Below are 25,826 nucleotides of genomic sequence, written 5' to 3'. Positions count from 1 at the left end.
TAACAGAATTATTAAAAATAACCAAATTAGAATTAAATTAGCAAAAATTAAAATTATTTATCAGTTTCTAAAACAATTCGAAGAAAAGACGCTTTTTAAATGGCAATAAGCTGACTGTGAGAAATTTTTGTATGTTTAGAGAAAACAGAGTAAACGTGGCACTAACACGAAAGAATTGAAAACGGTCTATCGAAAAACGTTTTCACGTATTTGAACCTGCAGAAAATACCGTGGATCGAATATACAAAACTGTACGAATGAAAAATGTCAAATGAGAGGACCGCACCACGTAAAAATTTATTGAGCAAAGCACACTGAACACGCGGGTGAGCTTCGATCTGATTAGCAAATAACGTTAGTGACATTCTTAATATTCCTCTTTCCCGGCACATAGCAAATCTCAAAATGCGCAAACAAATCCTGGTAGACAAGCTGTTTGGGATCACTAATCTGGATCATCATATAATTAACCGTCCCCTTGGGCAAATACTTGCTGGATAGCGGTGTCCTGCAGTCGGCTTTATCGGCCCACCTGTGTACGTGGTACTTAGCTTTCTGCTGATTGACATTCAGTTTCGTATCCATATCCACCAGCACCGAAATACTGCCGTTCATGTACAGCCACTTAAGATTGCGGTACAATACAAAAAACTTGGGATCCAGGCAGGGCACCGGCATATTGCTGATATCCAGATGAATCAGCGCATCGGCCTTATTCTTGCTGAACAGATCGGTAATGTAATTGATGTTGTTCGAGCCGAGGATGAGCGCCTGCAGTGTGGGTACCACATCGAAGGCATACTTGTCGATAATGAGAATATGGTTGCGCGCCAGATTTAAACTGATTAAACTGTCCAGTCCGGCGAAATCTTGGCTCTTGATGGCGAAGATGGAATTGTCGGCCAGGTTGAGTTCGGTTAGGTTGCGGAGACCCCTGAAGGCGTTTGACCCGATGGACTGCAGGGTGTTGTTGTTTAGGTACAGCTGCTGTAGTCCAGCAAAGGCCTCAAAGTAGGAACTGTTCCGCGGAAGGTAGGCGATTTTGTTGCCCTGGAGGTGGAGGCCCAGCAGTCGCTCTTTCCGTGGTATGTACTATAAAAATCACATTGAGTCTCATGGTTATGCTTATGTACAGCCAGCGATTATTGCGCACAACGGTCATATCGTAATCGTCGCCTCTGTATTGTACTATAGTTGACGATGATACGATGGCCTGTGTTGGGGAGCAGCGGACTCGATGATCGCAAAGCAAAACTTGAGATCGAAAAGAAAAAATTAAAAGTCCTGGTGAGGCTGAAGATGTTTCATGGGAAAAGTCTATCTAACCGATAATCCTGGGCGATAACCGAAGGTCACGCGTAACCGCCACTACAGAATTTATGCAATTTCTTTACCCTTCAAAAGAGTTCATCATTGCTAATTATCGTAACCAGATAAACCGATCTAGATCTCTCTATTTTTTGGAATAATCTCTCCCTTTCAATGTAACCATTAAAACGACAGATAAGTTTTCAGTTTCCTGACAATCCGCGTTACCACCTTATGGGAACCCTACAGTATGTGAAACGCAAGCGAACCACCAACTTAAGCAATTCGCAAAAAAACAGGTAAATCAGTAATATAATCCCTAGTATTATTTCATACTCGTGCACAAGCCAATGAAGCAATTATAAATCAAAAAAATAGTCGATAATTCCTTAATTGTTTACTGTGCTCTCAAGCGTGAAATTCCTTTCTCACGATCAGAAAACTTCGGAGGCATAGTAGCATTTCGTAACTCGCAATTTGATTCCTTTTGACCATAAAAGTGCTGATTATTCGGTATTAGCTGACTCGGTTTGCATTGTAATTTTTCGAGTTATCGTATTTTCGAGTTATCGTATTATGACGTAATTCTGATGCTTAACTCGCTACCAAAAAACTTAACTCTAACGTAACTCGCATAAAACTTGTTACGTGTGGTTGGGCGGTCTTTCACAAAACTTGGTTTACTTGCAATAAAATGCGTAATCACTCCTGATTCACTCGTAGGGTCGCTCACAGCTCTCTGTACTTGTACAGTTGTACTTAACTTTTTAACTCTACCAGTGGGTACTGTTACATAATCCGTATTCATCCATCAGGTCTGTTTTGGATGAATTAGAAAATCGATCAGATATCCTTTCTACCGCCTACTGTAGCGGTTTCACCAGGTTTTGCTCGTCGTTAATTAGTACAAGTACGGAATGGTACCAGTACTACAGTACTAAGAGTACGGATCTGTAGTTATAGTAGCACTAACTAATAATACACGCTTTTGGTAATGAATCTCTGAAAAGTTTTATCGATTGCTTGACATACCTGTAGCTTGGTAAAAATATTGCTGCGCAGATACGCATTGGCAATAACCAGGGTTTCTAAATTTATGGGGAACGTCTTGAACGCATCTTTCATAATCACGGGTCGTTTCCGTTCCGCCACACCGCATGATGACAAATTCAGCGTCCGTAGACTATCCGGTAGGCCAATAAAATACGTACTGGTAATATTGATGAAAGTATTACAGCTCATATCCAGCTTGCGCAAATTGAGAAACTTCGAAAAGGACTCCGAAACAAAGGAGGCCTTCTTGTTGTCGGCCAGCGAGACATTCATCAGCTTAGTAAAATACTGTGTCTTATTGGGGAAGGTCCGGGAGCTCAATTTGTTCCCGGTCAGATCGAAGGAGATCAGATTCGGACCGAAGGCCTCATAGCCCTGTGGCATGTTGTTCAGCTCGTTGTTGGACATGTCGAGGAAGGAAAGATTATTGGCTTGCAGGCCTTCGAAGATATTGACACTGCCCAGCATTCGCAGCCGGTTGCCATCCAACCGTAGCTCTTGCAAATTGGGCAGATTGGCAAAGACGCCGGCTTTGAGATCCGGGAGATCCGTATGGCCCAGGTCGAGATATTTGAGATTCGTAAAATCCCGGAAGATCCCTTGTAGGGTGTTGTAGTCCTCAAATAAACTCCCGCGTAGGCTTAAGCGTTGGATTGCTGATATGCGGGAGAATTCTTTAACCTGTAAAAAAACAGTGAACTTGAGACACTTTGTTTTAAGTTCATTTCCGTACTATGGCAGTAGCCGGCGCACGGTGCAATCGCCCAGCGGGTCTTCGATTTTTTCGTGAGGGCTAAGGCGTTTACGTTCTGGAGCGCAGTACACGCTAATACGCCATTCCGGACCAGTTATTACGACTTTGCTTCCTCTAGATAAACCAGTTTGGTTGTTTAGCCAGCCTAGGTCTCCTTGGGCGTTGTTCGTTAAATGTAACATTTTTTAATCGAAAGCGGCGTGAGTAGCGCCCAAACAGCCTTCAACCGGCATCTTTCTCGCTTTTGCACTTTTGCCATGCCACAGTTTTTAAACAACTGCCACGACTTTACTTCCTCTAAATGAACCAGCTTCGACTTCTCCCATTCAGTTCTGCCACACTCCATAGTTCTGATTCGTCCGTACCCTTTTAATATAAAAGAGAAATTCCATACCGAGTGCTTGCCAATGGGAAAATCATTATTGACCAGCTCCACGGCGGAACTGGCGTTGACCTTTATACTGGTGATCAGGACATGGAAGAGCTGCAGCTGGAAGCCAGGTATGGTGGATTCGAAAGTGTTGTCGGCCACATACAGTCGCCGTAAGGGGTTTTCTGTGGCGAAGGGCTCTGGATGGGGCTGTGTGAAGACAATGTGGTTGCCGGTGGCCGTGATGGTCTGGATGTTGGGAAAGCTCCGGAAGAAGCCGCTGAGAAATTCGATGCGCTGATTGCGAATGGTAAAGTCACTGACGTTGTACCACTTCTCCGTGGAAATTTCGGTGGGTGGATTGTCGGCGGAGGATGTGGTGAGGGCGTTGCTCGCAGTGTCCGCCGCGGATGTACGGTCATTGATGAACTGCGTGATGCCAGTCTGTTCGATCACCACGATTTCCACTGTAAATCAACAAATCAACACCGAATATTATAGACTGACTGTTACTAAAGCCTATGACAATATCAATTTTTCGAAAGAAAGTCCGATTTTCTGCTTTTCAACAGGAGGTTTGAATAGGGCAACAGTGCATCTGAATAAGCGCCTAATGCTTAATTAATTAAATTAATCAAATTAATTAAGCATTAGGCGCTGAATAAGTGCCTAATGCTTAATTAATTTAATGCACACTTCTACGGTAATTTAATTAAGTGGAAATCCTGTGCTTTAGAAATGCTGCCAGAAATTCGTTTACGGAAGTTTTACAAAACTACTGTAATTAAACTTATTACGAAAATGACCACAATTTAGGATGCCCTTTTATGCGCTTGTTCTTAATTCAGCGAAAACAAGAACTGATGACATAAATAAACTTATGTGATTAAAGTTGTTTTATATAGCATTTGTTATTGCTGACAATAAAACGCAGTACAAATAAACCGCGGAAAAAAATTTTGAAAATACTTTGGGAAAGTATTACACATTGAATTATACTGCAGTATAGGCTATGAACACTCAAAGTATTCTGATAAGCTTTTCAGCACTTTACAATTAACAGCTGCGGTAATTTACAGTATACACTTCGTTCCAAAATACGTGCTGCACTTCCGCGCATATGCACGGTGGTCGGAAATTTCTTTTTTACGACAAAAAAATACTTATTCGTTTGCAGATATAACAATAATACGGAGTACAGATATTGTCCGTGCATACATTATACGTACATTAGACTTGCATCGGAAGTTAAACTGGTTTTGTACAAGTATCGTTATTTTGTGTTCATAATGTTGACACTCTGTGCAAGTACTCGTACTAGTGTTTGTTTTACCGCTCATAGGCATCAAATCCATAGGCAAATACTTGAGTTTGGGTGCATTCTGTATGACCAGCTCCCGCAGCAGCACCAGTTCCGACACTTCCGGGAACATGTACAAATTCACCACATTCTGCAGATGCAGTCCGGTGATCAGCTTCTCCACATCGGAGAAGATATTCCCGCCCAGCAGATCAATACTCGGCGAATTCCAGATGTACAGCTCAAAGCTGGCGTTCAGTCCCGCAAAGAGCGCCAGATTGTTATGCAACCCGTTCCCGGTGACATCTTCGCAGACCACGCGGTAGGTCATATTCTGGGAGCAGTCCAGATAACAGGCATCCGTCGGCATCGACGGGCAATCGGCCTTTAGTAAACCGAATATTAAGAAAGAAAATAAAATTAGGCAGGACCGTAGGTGGTTCCGTTGGAGCAGCGGAATGGGCATTTTTATTGCTGTCTTCGCGCATGTCATCGATATTTACATAAATCGGGGTTTCGCGTGATAATTAAACAGGTACGAACCAGTTTACTACAGTAGGCCTTGAATTTTTCCCGTTTACATGTACAGCGCAGCGTGCTGTGAAACTTCACTACAGTGGAAATGTTGCTGCATCCTCCGGGCGAAAAGCGCTCGCGCTGCAGCTGCCTCGCGGGGATTTCCAGTCGAGAATTCTCCGCAATCAGGCACATGTAATCTGCTATTGGCCGGGTTAATTATAGCAATAATTACCGATGATTTCATGCTATTTATTCGACTGACAGCCATTAATGCAAAATAGTCTATGAATTATTGTAATAATAATTTTGACACCGGCCTGTATAATTAAATTAAGCAGCCGTCGTCGCGATCGCGTCGATGTCGTTAATCATTAATTTTTGTACAAAGTAGTTTGTAAGCGATAATGATTTTCATGTAGTTGAGTTGCTCTCGTAATTATTTTTATTCTTCTCGCTCCTAAAGTAGTTTTTCTTTTCAGTTTTAGCAACGGGCAAATGAATTTAACTGAGCCGTCGATTTAACTTTAACGACAAATCAGCCAGTCTATGCATACGTAGCCGATATTGTGCACGGACGCCAAGGGCGGTGGACAACAGAGCAGGCTTAAGCAACGAATGACTGGCGCAGACGCTGCGAGTCGCAAGCTGCATGTATCAAACGGCGTTCCCGCACCGGAAGCACTGAAATACCGCGCAAGCAGCAATCAGTCAAAATCGCTTTCCAGTTTCTGAGTTTCACTTTTATTGTTAGACTGATGTTTCCGAAACTGCGATTTATTTTTCGAGTAACCTGGGTGCTTTATTTTTCTGTTGGTGGTATAATTTACATGTCTGTATAATTATGGAAAATACATGGCTCTTAAAGTTTTCTATAATTCCCTTAGATGATTATATTTGCTGAGTTCTACACGTGAAGCGTCGTCTCGTTTCGGTCCATAAATTTCCCTTGCAAAGCCAGTAAAGGGATAAATTCCGTGCTGGCCGATGGATGCGATTATTCTGGTATGAATCTAAAAATTTCCACTCCACATCGGTTGTATTTTTCTGCAAAGACGATCGACGTTAATCTGGCGACGAATGCTGTAATGGAAATTCTTTGGCAGAGCATGCTGCGTCCGTTCCCGCGGGGCGGTTGCTGCTTGCGGCAGCGCGTTCCCGGCTTCTCCACGCTGGCCGCCCGCTGCGCTCCCCCGCAGCATGATCCCCGTGCGGAGTGGCAGCTGTCGGAGGAGTCCCGCGAACGACTGGCTCGCCAGAAACGCCATCCGGGCATGCTGCGGACGGGCATGGTGGACCTGCCAGTGGATCTCAACCTGGCCATCAACCGGGTCTTAATGAGTGCGTAGAATTCCCCTGCTTTTGGCCTACAGTATCCTGCCTGCATTGTGGTTTGGTGTCTAGAGTTTGATGCGCGGAATATCCGACAGGATGCGCAGCAGTTCCGCCAGCAGATCCTGCACCGTGTACCAGCGCCCGAGCAGAAGGATATCAAGGCGCGCGCCAGCAAGCTGGAGCAGGAATATGTGCGGCAGCGTAAGGAAAATTTATGATGGAACACTGGAACACTGTGTTTCATGTTGATCAGCAGCTAATTTGTATTTGTTTGGGAATTATTTGCTTTTCTACCTTTGCCAATAGTTTTGATTTGTATGATTTATGAAATAATTAAAAATCCCGTTTTGCGTTTTGTCTTTATTTTCCTTGTGTCTTTATGTCATGAAAATTATGATTTCTCCTTTATTTAGTAAAATAAAATCCGCAATACGCTTATAAATTTGACATTAATTTATCTGTAGTTTTACGATGGTGTAGAGTCTTAGTAGGGATACATTCACCAGTAGTCTTTATACGGTGAAAAAGTATTTTGAAATCTGTTAGTATTTCTTATATCGTACAGTAAATAAGAAATACGTTTTTAATTCGAAATTTATTTGTGGTTTTTAAGCGAGAAAATAAAGAAACCAGGCATTTTTAGATCTATATTCGCCGGTAGATTTTACACGTGAAATAAATAATATTAAAAATACAATTTTATTTATGAATGCAATACAGTTTTAAGGAAAAATACAATTTTATTTGTAAATGCAATACAGTTTTAAGGAAAAATACAATGTTATTTGTAAATGCGGCCAGTTGTGTACAGCGTAAAATAAGTGTATTTGTGTAAGGTTCTGCTTCCAAGAAGGTACACTCTGGTACAGTATACACTTTGCAGATGATCTGCCAACCCGCCGTTCCCGCTTGACCGATTCGGAGCGGCTGCAGATCCGCGCGCAGATCAACGACGTCGTGCTGCCCAAGCTGAAATCGGAGTTCTACCAGTGGAAGCGCGTCGAGTACACCCCGTACCGTGCCGCGCTGTACCTGGCCACCCGCTACCCCGAGGAATTCCAGATCATGCGGCGCATCTTCACGGAACTGCAGCGCCGTGTCCACGATTTCGCCCCGACGACGCTGTTTGACTACGGGTCGGGTGTGGGCACGGTGGCCATGGCGGCCAACGAGGTGTTCAAGGAGAGTATGCAGGAGTACTTTTGCGTGGATTATTCGCCGGATATGAATGATATTGCAAGGGCCATTGTCGAGAACGGCGGGGAGGGACGCGAGCCGTTGCTGAAGAAGGCATACTTCCGCCAGTTCCTACCCGGGAAACATGACGTGAGTGATTATAACTTCTTTTTCCGACGTTCAGCGTAACAGATCTACGAGTTAATCTGCGTTGGTATTCTGCTTAGTATTAGTGATTTTTGCAGCTGCTATTTCTAATAAGTAATAAAGTGTGGTATTTATGATAATCAGTTGAAACATAACTTAATCGTACTAAATTTACGAAACGTTTTTCGTTTTCTTGGAATTTAATTGGATTGATTTTTCTGTTTAATCCTCGCGGTGTGCAAATGATCTAGTTTTGTTTCGCTTTCCAGTTGGCTTATTGAAACAGTCGTATCTCGATTATCTTCTCATGCTTTATTGAAAAGTAATAATTAGTATAAAATTTAATTTTTCGAAAAATAAATTGTGATAAAATTTCTAAATTCCTGGTATTATTTTAGATTTAATTTTTATGGTGGTTTCTTAATTTGTTGCGTGTGTTATATGAATCTTTTTTTGACCAGCCGTTTGAATAATTTGCCAGCAGGTTTATCTGCTGAATTTGTCTTCGTATTATTTGTTAGCATATTAAATACAGAATACACCTATACTTCTACGGAATTCAGAATTTTATACAGAATTTTTTCTTTATACAGAATTTTCAGGGAAATTAAAATTCAGAAATAATTAGCGCAGATTTTGACATGAAATAATTTGGGCTTTCGTGTTTCCGCGTTGTTACACGGCCTGTTTTCACAGCGCACATTCGATATCGTTACCTCTGCCTTCACCTTGATGGATTTGGGGGAATCTCGCGATCGTTTGGAAGTTGTACGGATGTTGTGGCGGAAGACGAATCGTTTTTTATTCTCGTGGAACAGGGAAACACGCTGGGCTACCGTACGATTATGGAGGCCCGCGATCACATCCTGCAGATCGACCGCGACAGCAAGAAACCTGTGAGAAACCCCGTGATTAAGGAAAGTGTCGGAGGCGGCCGTGTCTTCGCTCCCGTAAGTTGAACATCGATGTTTTGTTACAGTGTTTTCTGAGTTTTGTATTTCCACCCAGGTCGATATTCATTTAGGAAAGAATGCTTTCTGCGTTATGAATTTTTAGAAAATAATAAATGCCTAATTTAGATTTAGAATAATTTTTAGAAAATAATAATTTTTAGAAAATAATAATTTTTAGAAAATAATAATTTAGAAAATAATAAGTCTTTTAATGCGGTGATCTTCTCGCATTAGTTAATCGACCAGTTTCACAGTGAAAACGTTTTATTTTCAAGTTTATCTAATCTAATGTAAAGTTCCTCGCGTTTTCAATGCCGCAACGGCCTTGGTGCAGTTGGTGGTTGCTGTTTTTACTGCATACGAAGGACATGCATAAAATAATAAATTTTACAATGAATTTTGATTTTCCGATAATGTAGGTTTTTCAGGAATTTTTTGTTGCATAGTATTTGGTGTTCACGAATTTTAAAATAAATGCTGTTATCGTTTTGTTATGCTTCTGTCCAGATCTGAAATCCTGTTAATTTTTTGTTGAATTTTAATTTTATTGTAATTACTTTTTTTATTTTATTTGCTTACCGGTTTTACATGCTTATGTACATAAAGCCGCCTTCTGTATTGTCTTGAAATATTTAATGATCTGCTGTTGGCAGTTATAACAAAAGCGGTCCATAATTGCTTCTAATGGGCCCAGTCCACGTTTGCCTACTGAGTTGTGGTGTTTAAAATAAATACGCTACTGTATTCTTGTTTAAAACTTGATCTGAAATGCTGTGTATTCTGGAGAATTGTTGTTGTTGTGAGTGCCTGCTGCCTCGAATTGGGCTGTTGCCCTGAATGTGTGCGGACGTTAAACCATTAAACCTTAAACCTAATTAATTAACTGGGTATTTTGCGTACTTCCAGTGTCCGCACAGTCAGGAGTGTCCGCGCTTAGCCAACGCCTCCAACCGCAAGGAGGTGGTCTGCCGCTTCCCCGTCGCCTTCAACCCGCTGCCCTTAATGTCGTACCGTGCGGCCCCCAAGAACACCGGGACCTTCTCCTACGTCGTCCTGGAAAAAGACCCCGTTATCCCGGCAACAACTAGCTCGACCACCGCCGACGCCCCGCCGGCACCGGCCCCCAACACCTGGCCGCGCGTGGTGCAGCCCCTCAAGAAGCGCCACCATCACGTCATCTGCCGGATGTGCTGTCCGGATGGGGAGCTGCGCGAGCTGATCAGCACCAAGTCCAAGCACCAGGACACCTTCTACGCACTGCTGCGCCGCTCCAAATGGGGCGACCGGGTGCCGCTGACCACCGCGGAAATGGCGGGGACCCGCAAGTTGGAGGGGGAGGAGGTGGAGCGGATGAACGAGGAAGAGGAGATGGACAGCGCGGAAGGGCCGGAAACGACAGAGTGGAGAGGGAACGATGACGAAGATGAGCCACGTTAAGAAAAATTCAGTGTGTAAAAAGTAAAAATTAAAGGCGGCGGTTGTGATGGGGATTTTTATTGTGTGGACGGTTATTCTTTGATATTTTTGTGGATTCGGTGGTTTCTGGGTTATGGGTACATAGTACTACATACCAATATTTTCGTAAATAAAGAATACGGATAACATGGTTGCCGGGAAAAACTTGTTGTGTTTCTCTGCTTATCAACGTTATATTTTCATGAAGTTTTTATTTTTCATCCGGCTAAATTTTATAAATTTTTAATTAACGACGTAGTGATTCCCTGCATCTAAAAAGTATCTAAAAAAAGTAAAAATCTGTATTTAAAAAGTTCTTAGTGATTTTAAAACGCATTTGTAATACGGAGTATGATGTGAAAATCTTAAAAAATTGCAGGAAAAATTACCGGTGTACTGTACTTATGAACAGTTTTTAAATGATTTTCTTTCGTATCAAGTTATTTACCCATTTTGTATTGACATGGAACGAGTTCTACTGCTTTATCGTGGTCAGCGGGCACTGCGTTTAAAAATTATTAATTTTCTAGGTTATCTGGGTGAACAGTAAATTTCGTTCAATAAATCTGTTGAAAATGAGAAGCTAACTTGTATGGGAACGATTAAATTAGAAGCTGCTATGTAAAATGCCATCTCGTTTATAACGTTCTAATGCTGTGTAAGTGGGGAAACGTAGAAAAGTGGCTTCAACTTCAATCTGCATATTCAACATCAGTTTACTGCTGTTATGATATTTTGTGCGGCTGGCCAGTGGCGCCCATGAGCCAATGAGGTTTCAGTAATTTAAGAAGTGAAATCTATGTTTTTTCTTTTTTGCGAATACAGTTCCTTGAACGACTAGACATCAAGCGTGAAGTTATTCCCGATATCACCAAAGAATTTAGTCGTAAAAAATTATACCCGGTATACAGTATACACAAGTCTCTCATGAGTCCATGACCGTTATTACTGATAGTTCAAATTCGAAAACTAATTAAACGAAGGAAAGTAGGGAATGGGATATTTTAGTAAGTCTCACAAGTCAGTTTATCATTTAGCATCATGAAGGATTTTATTGGTTGTTTTAAGTATAAAATAAATAATTATCATTTGCGATTCTGTGAGTGCACGCGTTGCAAGTTTCCGATAAAATTTTGTGAATTCAGTAGCATGTCGAATTTCCGGCGGAAGTGTGCGAGTATGAATGAGTACGGTGATATCCAACTGCGCGGCGCTGTACACACAAACGCTAGCCCGCCCACTGCGCGTTGAATCATGCGCAGATAGTAAAGCCGCCGCAAATCACGATTCGCCAGCGTGAACAAGTCCCGCCCCCTGCTCGCTCATACCGCCGTCCGTAGCCAGCCACAAAGCGCACCGATAAAAATCATTCATGCTTTTCTAAAGCCGTGTCAAACCAGCGAAAAGGCCGTTGGCGTTGTGGCCTGGTTTGTTAGTACGGTACGTTTCAGTTTGTAGCGTAATTTGATCTTTGCCACCGTAAAAATCTTTATCTCGCGATTACTCCACCGCGCACACGCCAACACAATTATTTTCCCCGCTGTCATCCGCGCCACTGATTAGCAGATTACCATCGCCAGCAACAATGTTTTATCAGTGGCTCTGTCCCCGGATGACTTTGACACGGTTTCTCAGCGTTTCGCGGACACAGTGCAGTTAAATAATCATTATGATGTTGGGTTCTTGGCGACATATTCCCTGATTGTTGTCCCGATTGATCATTGCGCAATATGCCGAAAGTGTTGGAGGATTATAGTGGGATGATGGGGTGATGCACCGGGACCGTGTGCGGAGTGTATGGGGCTGTGAAAGTGGACGGGGAGCGAGTGGGGTGACGACGGGACAGAATGTCCTTGGCCACGGGTTCCCGTCTGGACAAAGGGGATATAGCGGGGATTGTCTGTTATTTTGTGGCGGTGGTTGCCGTGGGAATATTTGTACGTACAGTATGATCAGTATGATACTATGCGCTCGTTCGTACGCTGTATGCATAATGAATTTCGATAATGCAACAGGGAAAACCGGTTAGCACAGGAAACAAAAATTCAATAAAAAATGATTTAATTGGCTGTCCTCATAATCGAATTCGCTGTCCTCCTCTATAGAAGTAAAAAAGAATTTTTTATGAGATTTTTCTTATTAAGAAAAATACAAGTATTGCTGATAATTGGTATTAAAGGATAATATTAGTAACGATTTTTTAACTGCATTTGTGTAATTTTATAATTGTTACTATTTTTTGTCTGAGATTGAGAAATGAGAATGATATTTGTTTTTTTATTTTAATCTGAGTATAAGTGTTTTATGGAGGAAATATGGATACGGAATTGATTAAAAAGTGATTTAATTGATATTTGTGATTAAAATTTCGAGCTAAAAACCTAAAGTTAAATTCTGCGGTGCAGGAAGACGAAAGTATCATTTGTTTTGAAATTTCTCTCATTCTTAATGTTTGGCGCAGGTGTTTAAGTAGATAGCCCAAATATAAATGACTACTAAAAAGTTCCGCGTCAGGGATCTGGGAATTTTACACTCGTTAGCGTTTCTTAAAATTAATAATATCCTGGTGTTTATTTTTAGTATTTGTTTTTATTGGCACCGTTTTTTGATAATTTTCTTGGGATTGTTGAAAAACGAAAATTTTCGCATCGGTGAGTCGGTGGCTACTTTCGTGAAACTTTTTACGATAAAGGGAAAGTCGAAAATAGTGGAAAAATTATTTTTAGCAGTATCGTCGATGTGAAAATTCTGGAAAGATTAGACGATTGTTTGCTTTATCAGGCTGTCAACGGGTTTTGATTGTTGTGAAATGTGACGTTGCTGGCGCCGCTGAAGTGGCCTTGAGTGGTGGCTTGATTACCTGTTGAACGTTGCTGATTGCCTTTTGTTGTTTTTTCCTAGTCATTATTCAAATCCAAACGGAACACCGTCTCGGGATTTTTCTTGGCCGATAAGGATACGTCGTGGTATATTGTAAGTAAATTGCTGTCATATGTATCAGCAAAAATTGTGAAAAAGCAACTGCGATTTTATTTTCTTGTGTATTACGGAGTGTTTTCCGTAGCGAATTTACATAGGCCACGAAGATATTGAACGCTACATCGCCGCTCATCAATATTTTTCGTAAATGGACAGTGATAATTTATAAGCGTGTTTTAGTCACAAAATATTTATATTATACGTTGAACTACGATAATTCATAAATAAAAAAATTTTTTCTCTTTCCCATTTTTCGAAAAATGAGCAAACGTTTCTCGCACAACGGTCTTAATGTAAAATCATCTGAAAACGTTGTGAAGTGGCTTTACGCTCTGGGCATTTGTTTTATGCGGCTGTCAGATTTGGGCCAAGAGATCTCGAAGTCTTACTGAGCACTGTGTTCTCTTATTTATGCCTTTTGTTATCGAATAAGTTTTCTAAGGTTTTTCGTTTTCATTTACGTTGAAAATATAAACTTTTGGGCGACTGTGTGAAGCGTGCATGATTCCCGATGATTAAGAAAATTATGTTTATTATTTATTAGGTTGGCGCTAGTCTGTTTGCCTCGAATATCGGCACAGAACATTTTATTGGATTGAGTGGCTCAGGTGCTGCTGTCGGTAGGTTTTACCTGCCGCAACTTCGGCGAATTAAAAACATTTATGGCATTTTTTTAGGAATGCTAAATCGAGTACTCGGACTGCACACTTTTTGATCCTAATGGCTGTCTAATTTCGCAGTCACAGTTAATATCCATGTGCTTTTTATTGCATAACATGGTAATTGTGATTTGTAAATAATGTGACGAACAATTTTCGAGTTTTTCTTGTTTTACAAGACTTGTGAGTAAATTAATTTATTTGTGTGATATTTCGGGAATTTAGTGCTTGAATTTGCTGGTTATTTACGGTATTAAAAAATCTCTGGTGTTTTCGGTTACTTTGTTTTTTTTTGCAACGAGACGATGCATAAATTTGAAACACCCATCTCGAGGATGAATTCTATGGATTTCTTTGCTGTTAAATCGTGTTCATACCTTTTACTTTTGTTTTCCAGGAATCAGTGTGGGAGCGTTCGAGATCAGTGTAGGTGATCACTTTACTCTGAATAGTTCAACGCTGTTTGTTATTCTCCGCGTCATTATCGCAGGGCTTGGTGGCGTTACAACTGCTGGGATGGGTGTTTCTTCCCGTCTACATCGCCAGTAAGGTAAGCGTGCGCGGATCTATTGCGTCATCGCGGCAGGGATGGCAACAGATGTTTGTGATTGCTGGGCGGAAGTGCGTAGCCGTCGATCGATCAGTAATGATGGTTTATGTCTGGGCAGGCCTACACACTTCCGGAGTACATCAAGAAGCGCTTCGGCGGATCACGCATCCGCGTGTATTTGGCCACGTTGTCGCTGATTCTCTACATCTTCACCAAGATTTCCGTACGTGCAGGAATATGTACAGGAATATGCTAAAATGTACCAACAAATGTTTTGAAAATTCTAGAGAAAAAACTGTCCATTTAATATTGATATAATTATCTCTTCATCTAGGAACCTTCTATATTCTATAGAAATATATATTCTCTACACTATAGAAATCAGAAAGTACTTGCTCCATCTAATCTTATTGGTGACTATGTCTGTTATTGGTTTCTTTCAGTAAAACGATAAATAAACGTAAATGACAAATAAATTCGTCAATGATACACCATTTTTTACTGAATGGTAAATCTTTAATTCTGTAATTTTTGTTACATAGTTATAATTGTTTGCGTTTTTTTTCAGCGGATTTTGAAGAGTGTAATGAGTACGTAATTTATTATTGTTGTTGAATTTTTTATTGAATTTTTCCTCTGTGTTTCTCCAGTTTTTTTAGCAAAAGCCCATCCACCTACCTTGCGCTGTTAGACACGAATTAAAATGATAAAAATTTGCATAAAACATTTTCTGTAAATAACGTAATTCGAAATTTGTTGAATTTTGATTTTGCCTCAATTCGGCGTCCATCCACGGTTTCGCTTTGCGCCTGAAGTTTTGGAACGAGTGGTAGTTATGTGCACGGGTCATTGGGACGGTTGTCAGCTGTCAGTTGTGTGCACGAAGTTTTGAATTTCTTTTTGTACATTCATTTTTGAATTGAAGAATTTAGAATTTCCCTATACGTTTGTCGCAGGTATAAGTTGGCTTTAAATCAATCACCGTACAGTGTTATGGAGTCATTTATTGTGACGGTGTGTGTGTGGTTGCGTAGTGGAATGGCTTTACTTGTCGACGAATGCCCAGCAGACTGTTCGAAAGCTCGTAGACGAAATAATAAAATTTTGTGAAGAGTGTTAAATTTTTAGTATTTATTTTTGGCGCATTGGCATAATTTTGTGAAGGAGGGAAAATTATAATTTAATTTTCCGATTACGCTATCCGCGGGATGTAGGATGTCGCTTGCAGAGACAACCGAATTCCCGCAAGGGACAGCGATAACATGAATATATCGCTTTATATAACAAGGAGCAATCCATTATTAAAAAACACAGCATACATACACACTAAATTATTAATAATACAAAAATATTTAATAAAATCAACAGTATTTTTATTCGAAATATTAGAACTGGATACTGTGGTGTTGGCTAATGACGCGGTCTTCAAAATAAAAGAAAATACGAAAATCCGGGAAATATGCCATCTTCCGTGCCCGCAGTCAACGTCCGTTTGATACGCATTTTCTAATACGTTTTCTTGTTCTTCAGGTGGCGTTGTACTCCGGAACACTCTTCATCCGACAGGGATTAGAATGGAATCAGTGGCTGGCCATTGCGCTGCTCCTGTCGATGACCGCCGTAACCGCCATCACCGGCGGTCTCAAAGCGTCAGTGAAAAACTCTTCTCTTAGTTGACTATGTGTTGGCGGTATCCGTCACTCCGTTCAGCGGTGCGAACAATTTAATTTCGTATTATATATGAATAAATAACAATGTAATTCTGCGAGAGTTCGTAAAAATGTTGGCATTTTGTCGTTCTCCAACTGTGGCGCGTTCTACCGCAGTATTTCCTAATTAATGTCATTTTTTCAGGGCGATTTACACGGAAGTCTTACAGGCCGTCAGCATCTTGTTGGGAGCATGTACGATATTTATCCTCGGTAAGTAAGTTTGTTGGTAATTGTTTTTCTGGTAATATAGATGGAAATTTTGAGCTTTTATTGAGAATATTAGGATGAAATTCCGTGTGATATGCAAATTGATGTGATGTTTTTTGGGAAAGAATTTCCGTTGTGTATACACTGTATAATTTTTTTGGGAATTTTTTTAATCGTTTTCTCGGCATAGTTTAAGGCAAATTTTCGATATACGTTTTAACTGTACTTCCGGTATCTGTGTGAATTTTCAGTGTTAACTTTGGTCTCATGCTGCTCGAAACTTTCGGATGAATTTGAATTTCGAAGTCGGAATTCATAATTCAAAATGAAGTTATGATTTTCCGTTTTAATTGTAAAAAATATGATTTACAAATAAATTAGATAAAATTAATCTTAATCTGATTTAGTATAAATTGTTATGGAATTTTTTCCAGCATTAATTCGCGTGGGCGGCTACAGTGGTTTGGTGGCGAGATACCCGTCGGCGGCAGCCAGCGGCAATTATTCCATGCCCAACACCACGTGCAGCCAGCCGTTGGACGACGCTTTTGTGATGCTGCGTGAGCCGGATGATCCCAATCTCCCGTGGCCGGGATTCCTCATCGGCCAGTCGGCCGTGTCCATCTGGTACTGGGCTGCCGATCAGGTCAGTGCGGTTTTCTGTTCTTCCTTAACTGCACGCTGTTTGTCGTATTTTTGTTTTGTTTGCCTATAGCGCCCACGTGATTTGGGTTGTGGCTCCTGTAATAGCTTCAACACATATGTATTTAAGTAGTAGTTTTTATACATTTATTTTTTTCCCCGTAATTTCGGCGAGCTTGTTTTTTGTGGCTCTTGAACTTCGTATTTGGTAAATATGTATATGCTGTATTCTCGATACTGACGTCGTGTAAGTATGTCAGCGGTTGTAGTGCAATGGCTATCAGAGGGCGAGTCCGTCTACCAGTGTGCTGATTACAGTAAAATGAAATAACTTTTGATTACATCTAAATGTTTTGGAATTTCCGGTGTAATCATTTATATTTTCTATGAAATTCCAGCTTAGCTCATGGCAGGTTTTCTGTTCCACGGTTTTTGGGTGATATCACTAGAAGTATTGTTAACACTGATTTGCCGTTTCCTCTGGACGAACTTTTTTCTCGTAGATGATGGTGCAGCGGGCGTTAGCAGCCAAAAGTCTGTCGCACGCACAAGGAGGCTGCATTCTCGCTGGGTATTTCAAGTTTGCCTTCCTTTTTGTTATGATCTTGCCGGGAATGATTGCTCGGACGCTGTGGCCAGGTACGGATGCCGGCAGATTGCTAAATGATTATGATTAAATCGATTATGATTTGGATTATCTTATTTTACCTCTCCCATTCTGTACAGATGGTTGATTATTTTATATTTTTACCTTTCCCATCCTGTACAGACAGTAGATACAGTACTTTATCCGAGGAAAACCTTCAAAACCGTGATCTTATTAAATAACTGCGGAAATGATTTTCATACAGTACTTAATCTAAAATTAAGATTGACCAATTAATTCAGTTTAAAATTAAAATTTGAAATTTGGATTCAGTAATCGTTAATTTAGAATTGGAAATTTTCGATTTGGAATAAAAAGTAATTTTATTTTATTTAAACCAAGGGTTGAAAATTTTAACTGACGGTGGAAAGTGGAAGATAACGAATAAATTTGCTGAAATGAGCAGGAATTTTAAACTTGATTTCTTATAGCTTATAAGAATTTTTATCGCATTGATAATGAATGATATTGCATTAATTAATTGAATAGTTGTAATAATTTTATTGCTTTTCAATTTTTTTGTAAAGAAAGTTTTTGTAGGGAAAAATCATTAGAATGAATAATGGAATTTATTCTGTTAGATGTGATCGCCTGCTCGAATCCGGAGGCGTGCTACGCCCTGTGCGAGAACCGGCGCGGCTGCAGCGACATGGCCTATCCCTGGCTGGTGACGGAGCTGCTGCCGTCGGGCGTCCGCGGCCTGATGCTGGCCGTCATGCTGTCCGCCCTCGTCTCCGATCTCATCTCCATCTTCAACTCCGCCTCGGCGCTCTTCACCATCGACATCTGGAGTAAGGTGCGCGCCAAGGCCGGCACTATGGAGATCCTCATCGTCGGCCGGCTCTTCAATCTCGTGCTCCTCCTCATCTCCGTCATCTGGCTGCCCTTCATCCAACAGATGCAAGGTAAATCACGGGGCTGGATGTTTTTGGTGGGAATTCAGAAAAAAAGTTTCCGGGAAAATTTTTAAAAAAAATCAAAATTAACTTTCCGAGAAAAAAGTTGAATCGTCAAGCTTTATATTGTTTATCTTATTTAATTTAGATAATTCGATTGTTCAAAACTTTTTACGTAGCATTTAACAAATTAGAATTTATATGCATCATCGGAAAGACACATATATATTTTTTACATATATAACACACACATATATAGATTTTGCTGTATATTTCTTGTTAAAATTCAGGAAAAAATCGTCCGGGAAAATCTTTAGGAAACTCGTCAGTATTGTGTTTATCTTATCAGATTTAAGTGATTTGTTTGAATAAAACTATTTTACGTCGCATTAATTTTAAGAAATTGGAATACTATATGAGTCATAGGAAATATAAAATTTTAATAAATTCACAGTAAAAAGATAGTAACAGTTTAGTTAACTTCGAAGGAATTTAAATGATCAAACGTCTGCAAACTAGTCTTCTCGCTGCATTTGTGACTGTCTTTTCTCTGTTTCTGGAAACGTAGTGGAATGGCCTTGAGTTCCTTATATGTCTCCTGATGCGCGTTCGTTACGAATACATAATAGCAGCACATAAATAATGCTGCTGGTGATAATGCTTTCGAAATCTGCCTTTTTTGTTGCCATCTATGTAAATAATAAACCGAAATAAATGAAATAAGTTATTTTGGATAATGCATAAAGAATAAACTGAAAAACTTAATTAATTCGAAACCTGAATAAACAGTGGTTAATTTGCTATCACGGTTGAGCTGGTGAGCAACTTTTGTGGTCAAATACTGTAATTATTGCTGTTAATGATTTGTTTGAATAAAACTATTTTACGTCGCATTAATTTTAAGAAATTGGAATACTATATGAGTCATAGGAAATATAAAATTTTAATAAATTCACAGTAAAAAGATAGTAACAGTTTAGTTAACTTCGAAGGAATTTAAATGATCAAACGTCTGCAAACTAGTCTTCTCGCTGCATTTGTGACTGTCTTTTCTCTGTTTCTGGAAACGTAGTGGAATGGCCTTGAGTTCCTTATATGTCTCCTGATGCGCGTTCGTTACGAATACATAATAGCAGCACATAAATAATGCTGCTGGTGATAATGCTTTCGAAATCTGCCTTTTTTGTTGCCATCTATGTAAATAATAAACCGAAATAAATGAAATAAGTTATCCTTTATAATAAAAGATTAAGAGGGGGCGTGACCAGTGTGTCTGTCAAATCCCCCAGAATCGCAGAGTGGATCAATATTCAACATTTACGGATCATTCGATAGCGCTGATTTCGTAGATGAGCCCGCAACTTTCGGATTTCAAAAAACAAACATCGGTTGAGAGAAAACTTGAAAAAACCCTATCATACAAAGTCTACGGAACCCCAACACAGCCAATCAGCGAAGACTTAAAGTAACTGCCTTGCTGCAGAGCTTGCGCGGGTTATATCGTGAAACAAAATTCGAAAAATTTTGTTTGTTTTGATGTATTTGGTCTGCAATGGCTTTAAGAAACATTATATTAACAGCGGTGGGTTTAAGGATAATAAAAATTTAGGCACAAGAAAGATTTAAGTTATTTTGACAACCGAACGCACAAACGACCCAGGGAACTTAGGGAAGTGTCCCAAGTGAGAGGTGCATGCGTCGCGAATCTTGCTGGCAGCCTGGCAGTACCAATTATCAAGTAGCTGCGGGATGACGGTGGCTGCTTGATACTTAGGTAAAAGGCAGTGTTTTGCGGTAGTTTTAACTTAATCATTTCTCTGTTGACACTGTTTCTTTAGTTTCGTATTATACCGATGAAAGACGGTATTTTTTAAAATTAGTAATGAAAAACGGATATTTACAGAAGGCGAAACGGAGCTGCTGCGCGAGCGGAGCTCGCTAAGCAGGAGGAGCAGCAATCAAGTGAGACATCGTTTGGCAGTTTTTTTCTTACAGTTTATCAGCCAGCTCTGCAAGACTGCAACAATTGAACCTTTTATAGTTAGTTAAGTATTAAGTAGTTAGTTGGTGTGGGATTGCCACTTGCCGCTGGAAAAAAATCACTTACCGTAATTATCGAATTTGCACCCCTGGGGTGCAAAAGTTCAAACGTCCTGGAGTAGGGGGTCTTATTTCGGGGAGGAGGCGTTATTTCTGGGGGTGGTACTATTTTTCAAAGGGTATTTTTTAGAAGGGGACGTTTATTTTTCAAACAACTGCGCATTCTGTTCCATTGAAATTGAACGCAGTAGATACCGGTGTTTGCAGTTTCAGAACCTTACGAGCAGCATTCTGAAGCATAGCACCGAATTATTTTTGTGACCGTTTACTGTTTATTAATTACATCATAGCAGTTATTATGAAGCAATTGGCCTTATATCTATCATTTCGTGGCGCTTAACATTTAATAACACCCCCATGGGAGGCAAATTCGGGGAGGAGCTATTTTTCAAACGGGTTATGGGAGGGGGCTTACTTATTACGGAGAGTGCCTTATTATGCGGGGAGGTGCAAATTCGATAATTACGGTAATTCGGTAATAACTTAGTTTTTGTCAGCGAAGTTAACTGTATTAGCAAATGCGGTAATTTTATTTTAACTGCATTTATCATCAGGCAGCAGTCGATTTCCTCTGCGCACTTTGCGCGGTGTCAATATACTACCGTAGAAGTATAGGTAATTTTACCAGTACACTTGCAAGTTGCAACACATAATCGAATTTAAAATATAGAATTTATAATTATGATCCGTATTCTTCTTATTAGTACAGTATCTCAATCATAATTTGAGTCTTAGCAGCCTGTATATAACGTAAATTATTTGTAGCTGATTTGTTCCGCGCAGTTTGCGCGGGGTCTACTAGTTTTGGATAATGCATAAAGAATAAACTGAAAAACTTAATTAATTCGAAACCTGAATAAACAGTGGTTAATTTGCTATCACGGTTGAGCTGGTGAGCAACTTTTGTGGTCAAATACTGTAATTATTGCTGTTAATCCCGTGAACCTCTCTACAGTTGGGTTTATTGATTTTATTTATTCAGTTACTTATTTTATGATTTTTCTTTTTTGATTTGCTCGTGAAAATTCTTTTTATTCCCGTTACTACATAAATTATTTTTAGTTTTCAGTTTTGCAGTAAATTTTGAATTAAAACGGAATGACTTTCTTCCAGTAGGTTGGATAATCTTCAGCCGTTGTGAAACAAATCCGGTTTTTGGTATAACACTAACAGTTATTTTTTTTCGGCAGGCGGTCAATTATTTTTCTACATCAAAGCCATCGCTTCCTATTTATCGCCGCCCATCGGTGCGGTGTACATTCTGGCCATTTCCTGGCGGCGCTGCAACGAACAAGGCGCCTTCTACGGCCTCTTATCCGGGTTGTTGGTCGGCATCACCCGCATGGTGCTGGATTTCGTCTACCGCGCGCCGGAGTGCGGCCAGCCGGATTTGCGACCACTTATCACGAAAACTTCCACTACATGTATTTCGCGTGCTTCCTTTTCCTGATGTCGTTGCTGGTGACGATCGTGGTTTCGCTTCTGACACCGCCGCCGTCCAAGGCGCGATTGGTGCGCACGACGTTCAAGACGCGGTTTGACGAAACCGCACGCGATGATGATTTCCAGGTACTTTTAGCAATTACTGTGTACAACCTTGAATTTTCCTTTGTTATTACAAAATTTGTAATACCGCCGATTTTTTTTATATTTTATTTTATTTTTCACTGGGCCTTATTTACGTTCTTCGTTTATTTATTTGAATTTTTATTGTTGTACAATGGAGATTTGTGCAATTTAGTTAGCTTTTTTTCTGCTGGTAATTTAAATATTAATGTGGTAGTTTCTGTTGAATGCTTTTATTAAATCTTAAGTGCACCTTAATTTATCGCCTTTAATTTTGTGCGATTCAGCGTAGTATGAGGGCTTGATTTCAACGCAACGTGACGGTACACCAGTTGAAATTAATTTAGTTTCACTTGAATCTTTGAAGTTTTTTATTTGAGTTTATTTTTAATATCTTATTTTTTATTGCTGATTCGTTAAGTTTGTTTAATATAATGGCGCTGAAATTTGATATTTAATTTTCTTTTAATCGTGAGTGCAAAAAGTGGATAGCTGATATTAATGCGGTACCGGAATTAGCAGTGTTATTTGTTTTATTTGTTCCCTAGTATGATCGCAAAAAGAGCTTGAATGTGACGACATTAGAAGACGTGGTCAGCCATCACGGCCACCTCCCGCCGCTGAACGAGTCCATCACGCCGGAGCGCACCGGGAGCCGTGGTTCGAATATCAACGAGGCGTATGCCGATGAGGAGGTCATGCTGGATAAGAAGCGCTACAGCGAAGATATCCCGTTGGGTAAGCTGCGCAACGGGCGCTCCTCCGACGGCCAGACGCTGGTTAACGGCCACGCTGACGGCCAACCACCGCCCGCCACGTGTCTGATGTATCTGGAAAAGTTTGCCAATTGGTTCTGTGGGTTTTCCAAGCTTTCCAGGGCGGAAAAAGAGGAACACGTGGTGAGTTGTAAATTGCAATGAGACATTTTTCAAAAATGTGATAAAACGGTCAACGATTATTAAAAATTAAAATGTGTGGGGCACGTTGTCTATTTGAAAGATCTGATGTGTTCCCTTTTTACAGTTGTATTACAGTTATGTTAATAAATACGAGGACAATTGGGTGCTGTGAACATACCCTTCACGATTAGGGTGCGATGAACACCCGGGAACTAACTTTTCAGAAAATTTTCTTTACTCAAGTATTTTCACCGTCTGTTTCGACAAATTACGGTCCACAAAAATTTATCGTATTTTCAAACCCATTTTAGAAGTAATAAGTAATGTGCACGAAACTTCCATCCTTTTCAGTATGAACAGTACGAGGACAGCAGCGTTGCGAGCTGCAGAACTAGTCGGATGTTCATTGCACCCTAATCGTGAAGGGTATGTTCACAGCACCCTATTGTCCTCGTATTTTAAATTTAAAGCGATATTATTAATTTTTCATCTATTTTACTGCGCGTTTTTCAGGCATAGTCGGGATTAGTATTTTCGGTTTATTTTAGTAAATGCACGAAAATAATTGTGGTGCAGTTAATTATAATTAAAAAATTTGAATTAATTTCGTTTCTTAAGCTTTCCATATTTTTCGTGGGATGGCATGTTCAAGATGTAGCCTTACCCGTAACTGTAAAGTGTCGTAGTGAGATGGCTTCTGTAACTGCATGGGTTTCCTCAAACGTTTGATTGGAACGTTAAAATAATTTACGTTGCGATTCTTGGTGACCTGCTTCTGATTTGAAAATCCTATAAGTGTTTTGTATTTTTTCTACTGAATTTTTTTGACGATTCTTGTTTTTTGTAGGAACATCTGGCCAAAGTTTCCTCCCTGCATCAGGACCGGCGTGCCCGCTGGTTGTTGAACGTTAATTTATTCGTTCTTCTCAGTTTGGTGATATTCGTCTTTGTCTTCTTCTCCACCGGTCTGCATGACCTGATCGTCCATGCCGACGGGGGGAGGTTGTTTTCCATGGCTTTCAACCTGACCAATATCACTTCGCGAGCGTGATACACTTGTTGACTGTGGTTATTACTTTCTACCTCTTTTAACTGTGCGTCCCGGTGATGGAACAGAATCTTCCGATTTTATGTCTGTCTACCTCATTTAATTTCATATTCGGAAAGACGTTTGAAAACCGTGCAGATGTCGGTTAATTTATTGGGGCAGTTTTGCACAATCGAAATGAAACCGAATAGCGGGGAAGTTTGAACCCTCTGGTGGTTCGCGTTGCGTGTAAAAGAAGATACGGTGACTGACTCGAAATGCTGATTTAGCCGTGGTGTGGCAATACATTTTTATTGCATTCCAGGCTAGTCCTGATATTTAATTTCGGGATATTATAATTTTTTGAAGCTTTTGCATTTTTTTGATTCTGTTGCCCGTTTTCCAAGATTTTCTTAAAACATGTTAATTACATAGATTCTCAAAAAATTCAGTTCACGGGCGAGTTCGTGCGCTAGCGACGAAATTCGTTATCTCTTCGTTACTTACTTACATTCTACCGTAAAAACAGTAATAATATTTTTTGTTTAATAATATTTTCTGTTCGACCTCCTTTTTTGCGGTGTGGAATCATCGTCCAATTAAATTTTCTTTTTTTCCTTACCGGTTATCGTATTTTTTAATAACGAGCTTTCTGTGCGTTGTTCTGACTGATTGTACGCAGCAAATCCAAACACTGTCCAATCTAAATCAGTAGCAAAGAATAAAAAATAAATTACTGCACTGGTGTCAGTCGATTTAATTTCGATTATTTAATAAAGAATCAGAATTTATTAAATAAGTAATAAAAGACAGTGTCAAATTGTCAATTATAAAAAATAAAAAGTACTTCGTTTATTAAAGCAATGTAAACTTGGCCCCTTACAATTAAATATTGACTGATTTCTCAATTTCTTTTTGAATTTTAAGTCATGTACAGTAATAGGTGTGGCAATTTTTATTCTACATATTAATACAGGATAATATCTTCCTTGTAAATAAAATAATTTAAATAAAATTTCGCATGAACTCGATCGATGTTGTGTCACGCAGTTCAAAGGTACGCAGCATGCAGTGACTATTCTGATTTTGATTTGTCAGATTTTTTACATTTTCCTTTGAATTTTCAAAAAAACAGCGATGCTGCACTTACCTAAAACATCATCTACATAATTATTGTAATTGGCATAAGTAAGGAAAATATCTGAAAATTCAAAAAAAATATGATGTAAACTATCAAAAAGACCCGGCCTTAAAATTATTCTTTTCTTTTCCGCGGAGCGCCGATCGAACCGCTGGTGAATATTAATAAGCGGTGTCCAGCTGCATTGGATTGCCCGTACAAAAAATTAAAAAACCACGGGCTTCAAATATTCTCGTTGAAAAAGAACCGAATGTTGGGTCAACGCTACATATGGATAATATTTCTTTGAAAATAATTTGCGCGTATAATTTGTCGGCCAAATATAAACATGTTTATAACTTATAGAGTTCGGTTTGAAATCCAGGAGATAGGCGATCGCCTGTGCATTGTACTTGCGTATAACGTATTCGATGTGCGCAACATGAACAATTAGAA

The 25,826-nt window shown here is 39.9% G+C and overlaps 3 protein-coding genes across 3 annotated transcripts; 2 read left to right on the top strand and 1 right to left on the bottom strand.

Annotated features, from left to right (window-relative positions):
• Positions 1 to 288: 288 nt before the first annotated feature.
• On the bottom strand, positions 289 to 5,354 carry LOC129592775 (uncharacterized). The gene is made up of 4 exons (XM_055488896.1): positions 4,819 to 5,354; positions 3,510 to 3,952; positions 2,341 to 3,042; positions 289 to 1,092 (listed from the first exon to the last, which is right to left on the bottom strand). The coding sequence occupies exons 1-4, from the start codon at positions 5,276 to 5,278 to the stop codon at positions 343 to 345; spliced, it is 2,355 nt and encodes a 784-aa protein (XP_055344871.1). The 5' UTR covers positions 5,279 to 5,354; the 3' UTR covers positions 289 to 342.
• On the top strand, positions 4,825 to 10,522 carry LOC129592776 (methyltransferase-like protein 17, mitochondrial). Its single transcript, XM_055488897.1, is given in 8 exon segments — positions 4,825 to 5,107; positions 5,784 to 6,306; positions 6,408 to 6,642; positions 6,706 to 6,837; positions 7,520 to 7,962; positions 8,656 to 8,761; positions 8,764 to 8,909; positions 9,819 to 10,522. Coding segments are annotated over 7 exon segments (1,611 nt in total). The 5' UTR covers positions 4,825 to 5,107; positions 5,784 to 6,288; the 3' UTR covers positions 10,350 to 10,522.
• A 1,230-nt stretch (positions 10,523 to 11,752) lies between these two features.
• Positions 11,753 to 24,510, top strand: LOC129592777 (sodium/myo-inositol cotransporter-like). The gene is given in 15 exon segments (XM_055488898.1): positions 11,753 to 12,304; positions 13,269 to 13,340; positions 13,891 to 13,966; positions 14,403 to 14,431; positions 14,496 to 14,555; positions 14,674 to 14,778; positions 16,086 to 16,204; positions 16,410 to 16,477; positions 16,909 to 17,120; positions 17,620 to 17,755; positions 18,344 to 18,667; positions 21,949 to 22,161; positions 22,164 to 22,327; positions 22,873 to 23,223; positions 24,071 to 24,510. Coding segments are annotated over 15 exon segments (2,223 nt in total). The 5' UTR covers positions 11,753 to 12,214; the 3' UTR covers positions 24,275 to 24,510.
• Positions 24,511 to 25,826: the final 1,316 nt, after the last annotated feature.

This window comes from Paramacrobiotus metropolitanus, unplaced genomic scaffold (assembly GCF_019649055.1).
Source record: "Paramacrobiotus metropolitanus isolate TYO unplaced genomic scaffold, Prichtersi_v1.0 Parri_scaffold0000056, whole genome shotgun sequence".
Lineage (NCBI taxonomy): Eukaryota > Metazoa > Tardigrada > Eutardigrada > Parachela > Macrobiotidae > Paramacrobiotus > Paramacrobiotus metropolitanus.
Note: the sequence above shows the minus strand (reverse complement) of the source record. Positions and strands in the feature narration are given on the sequence as shown.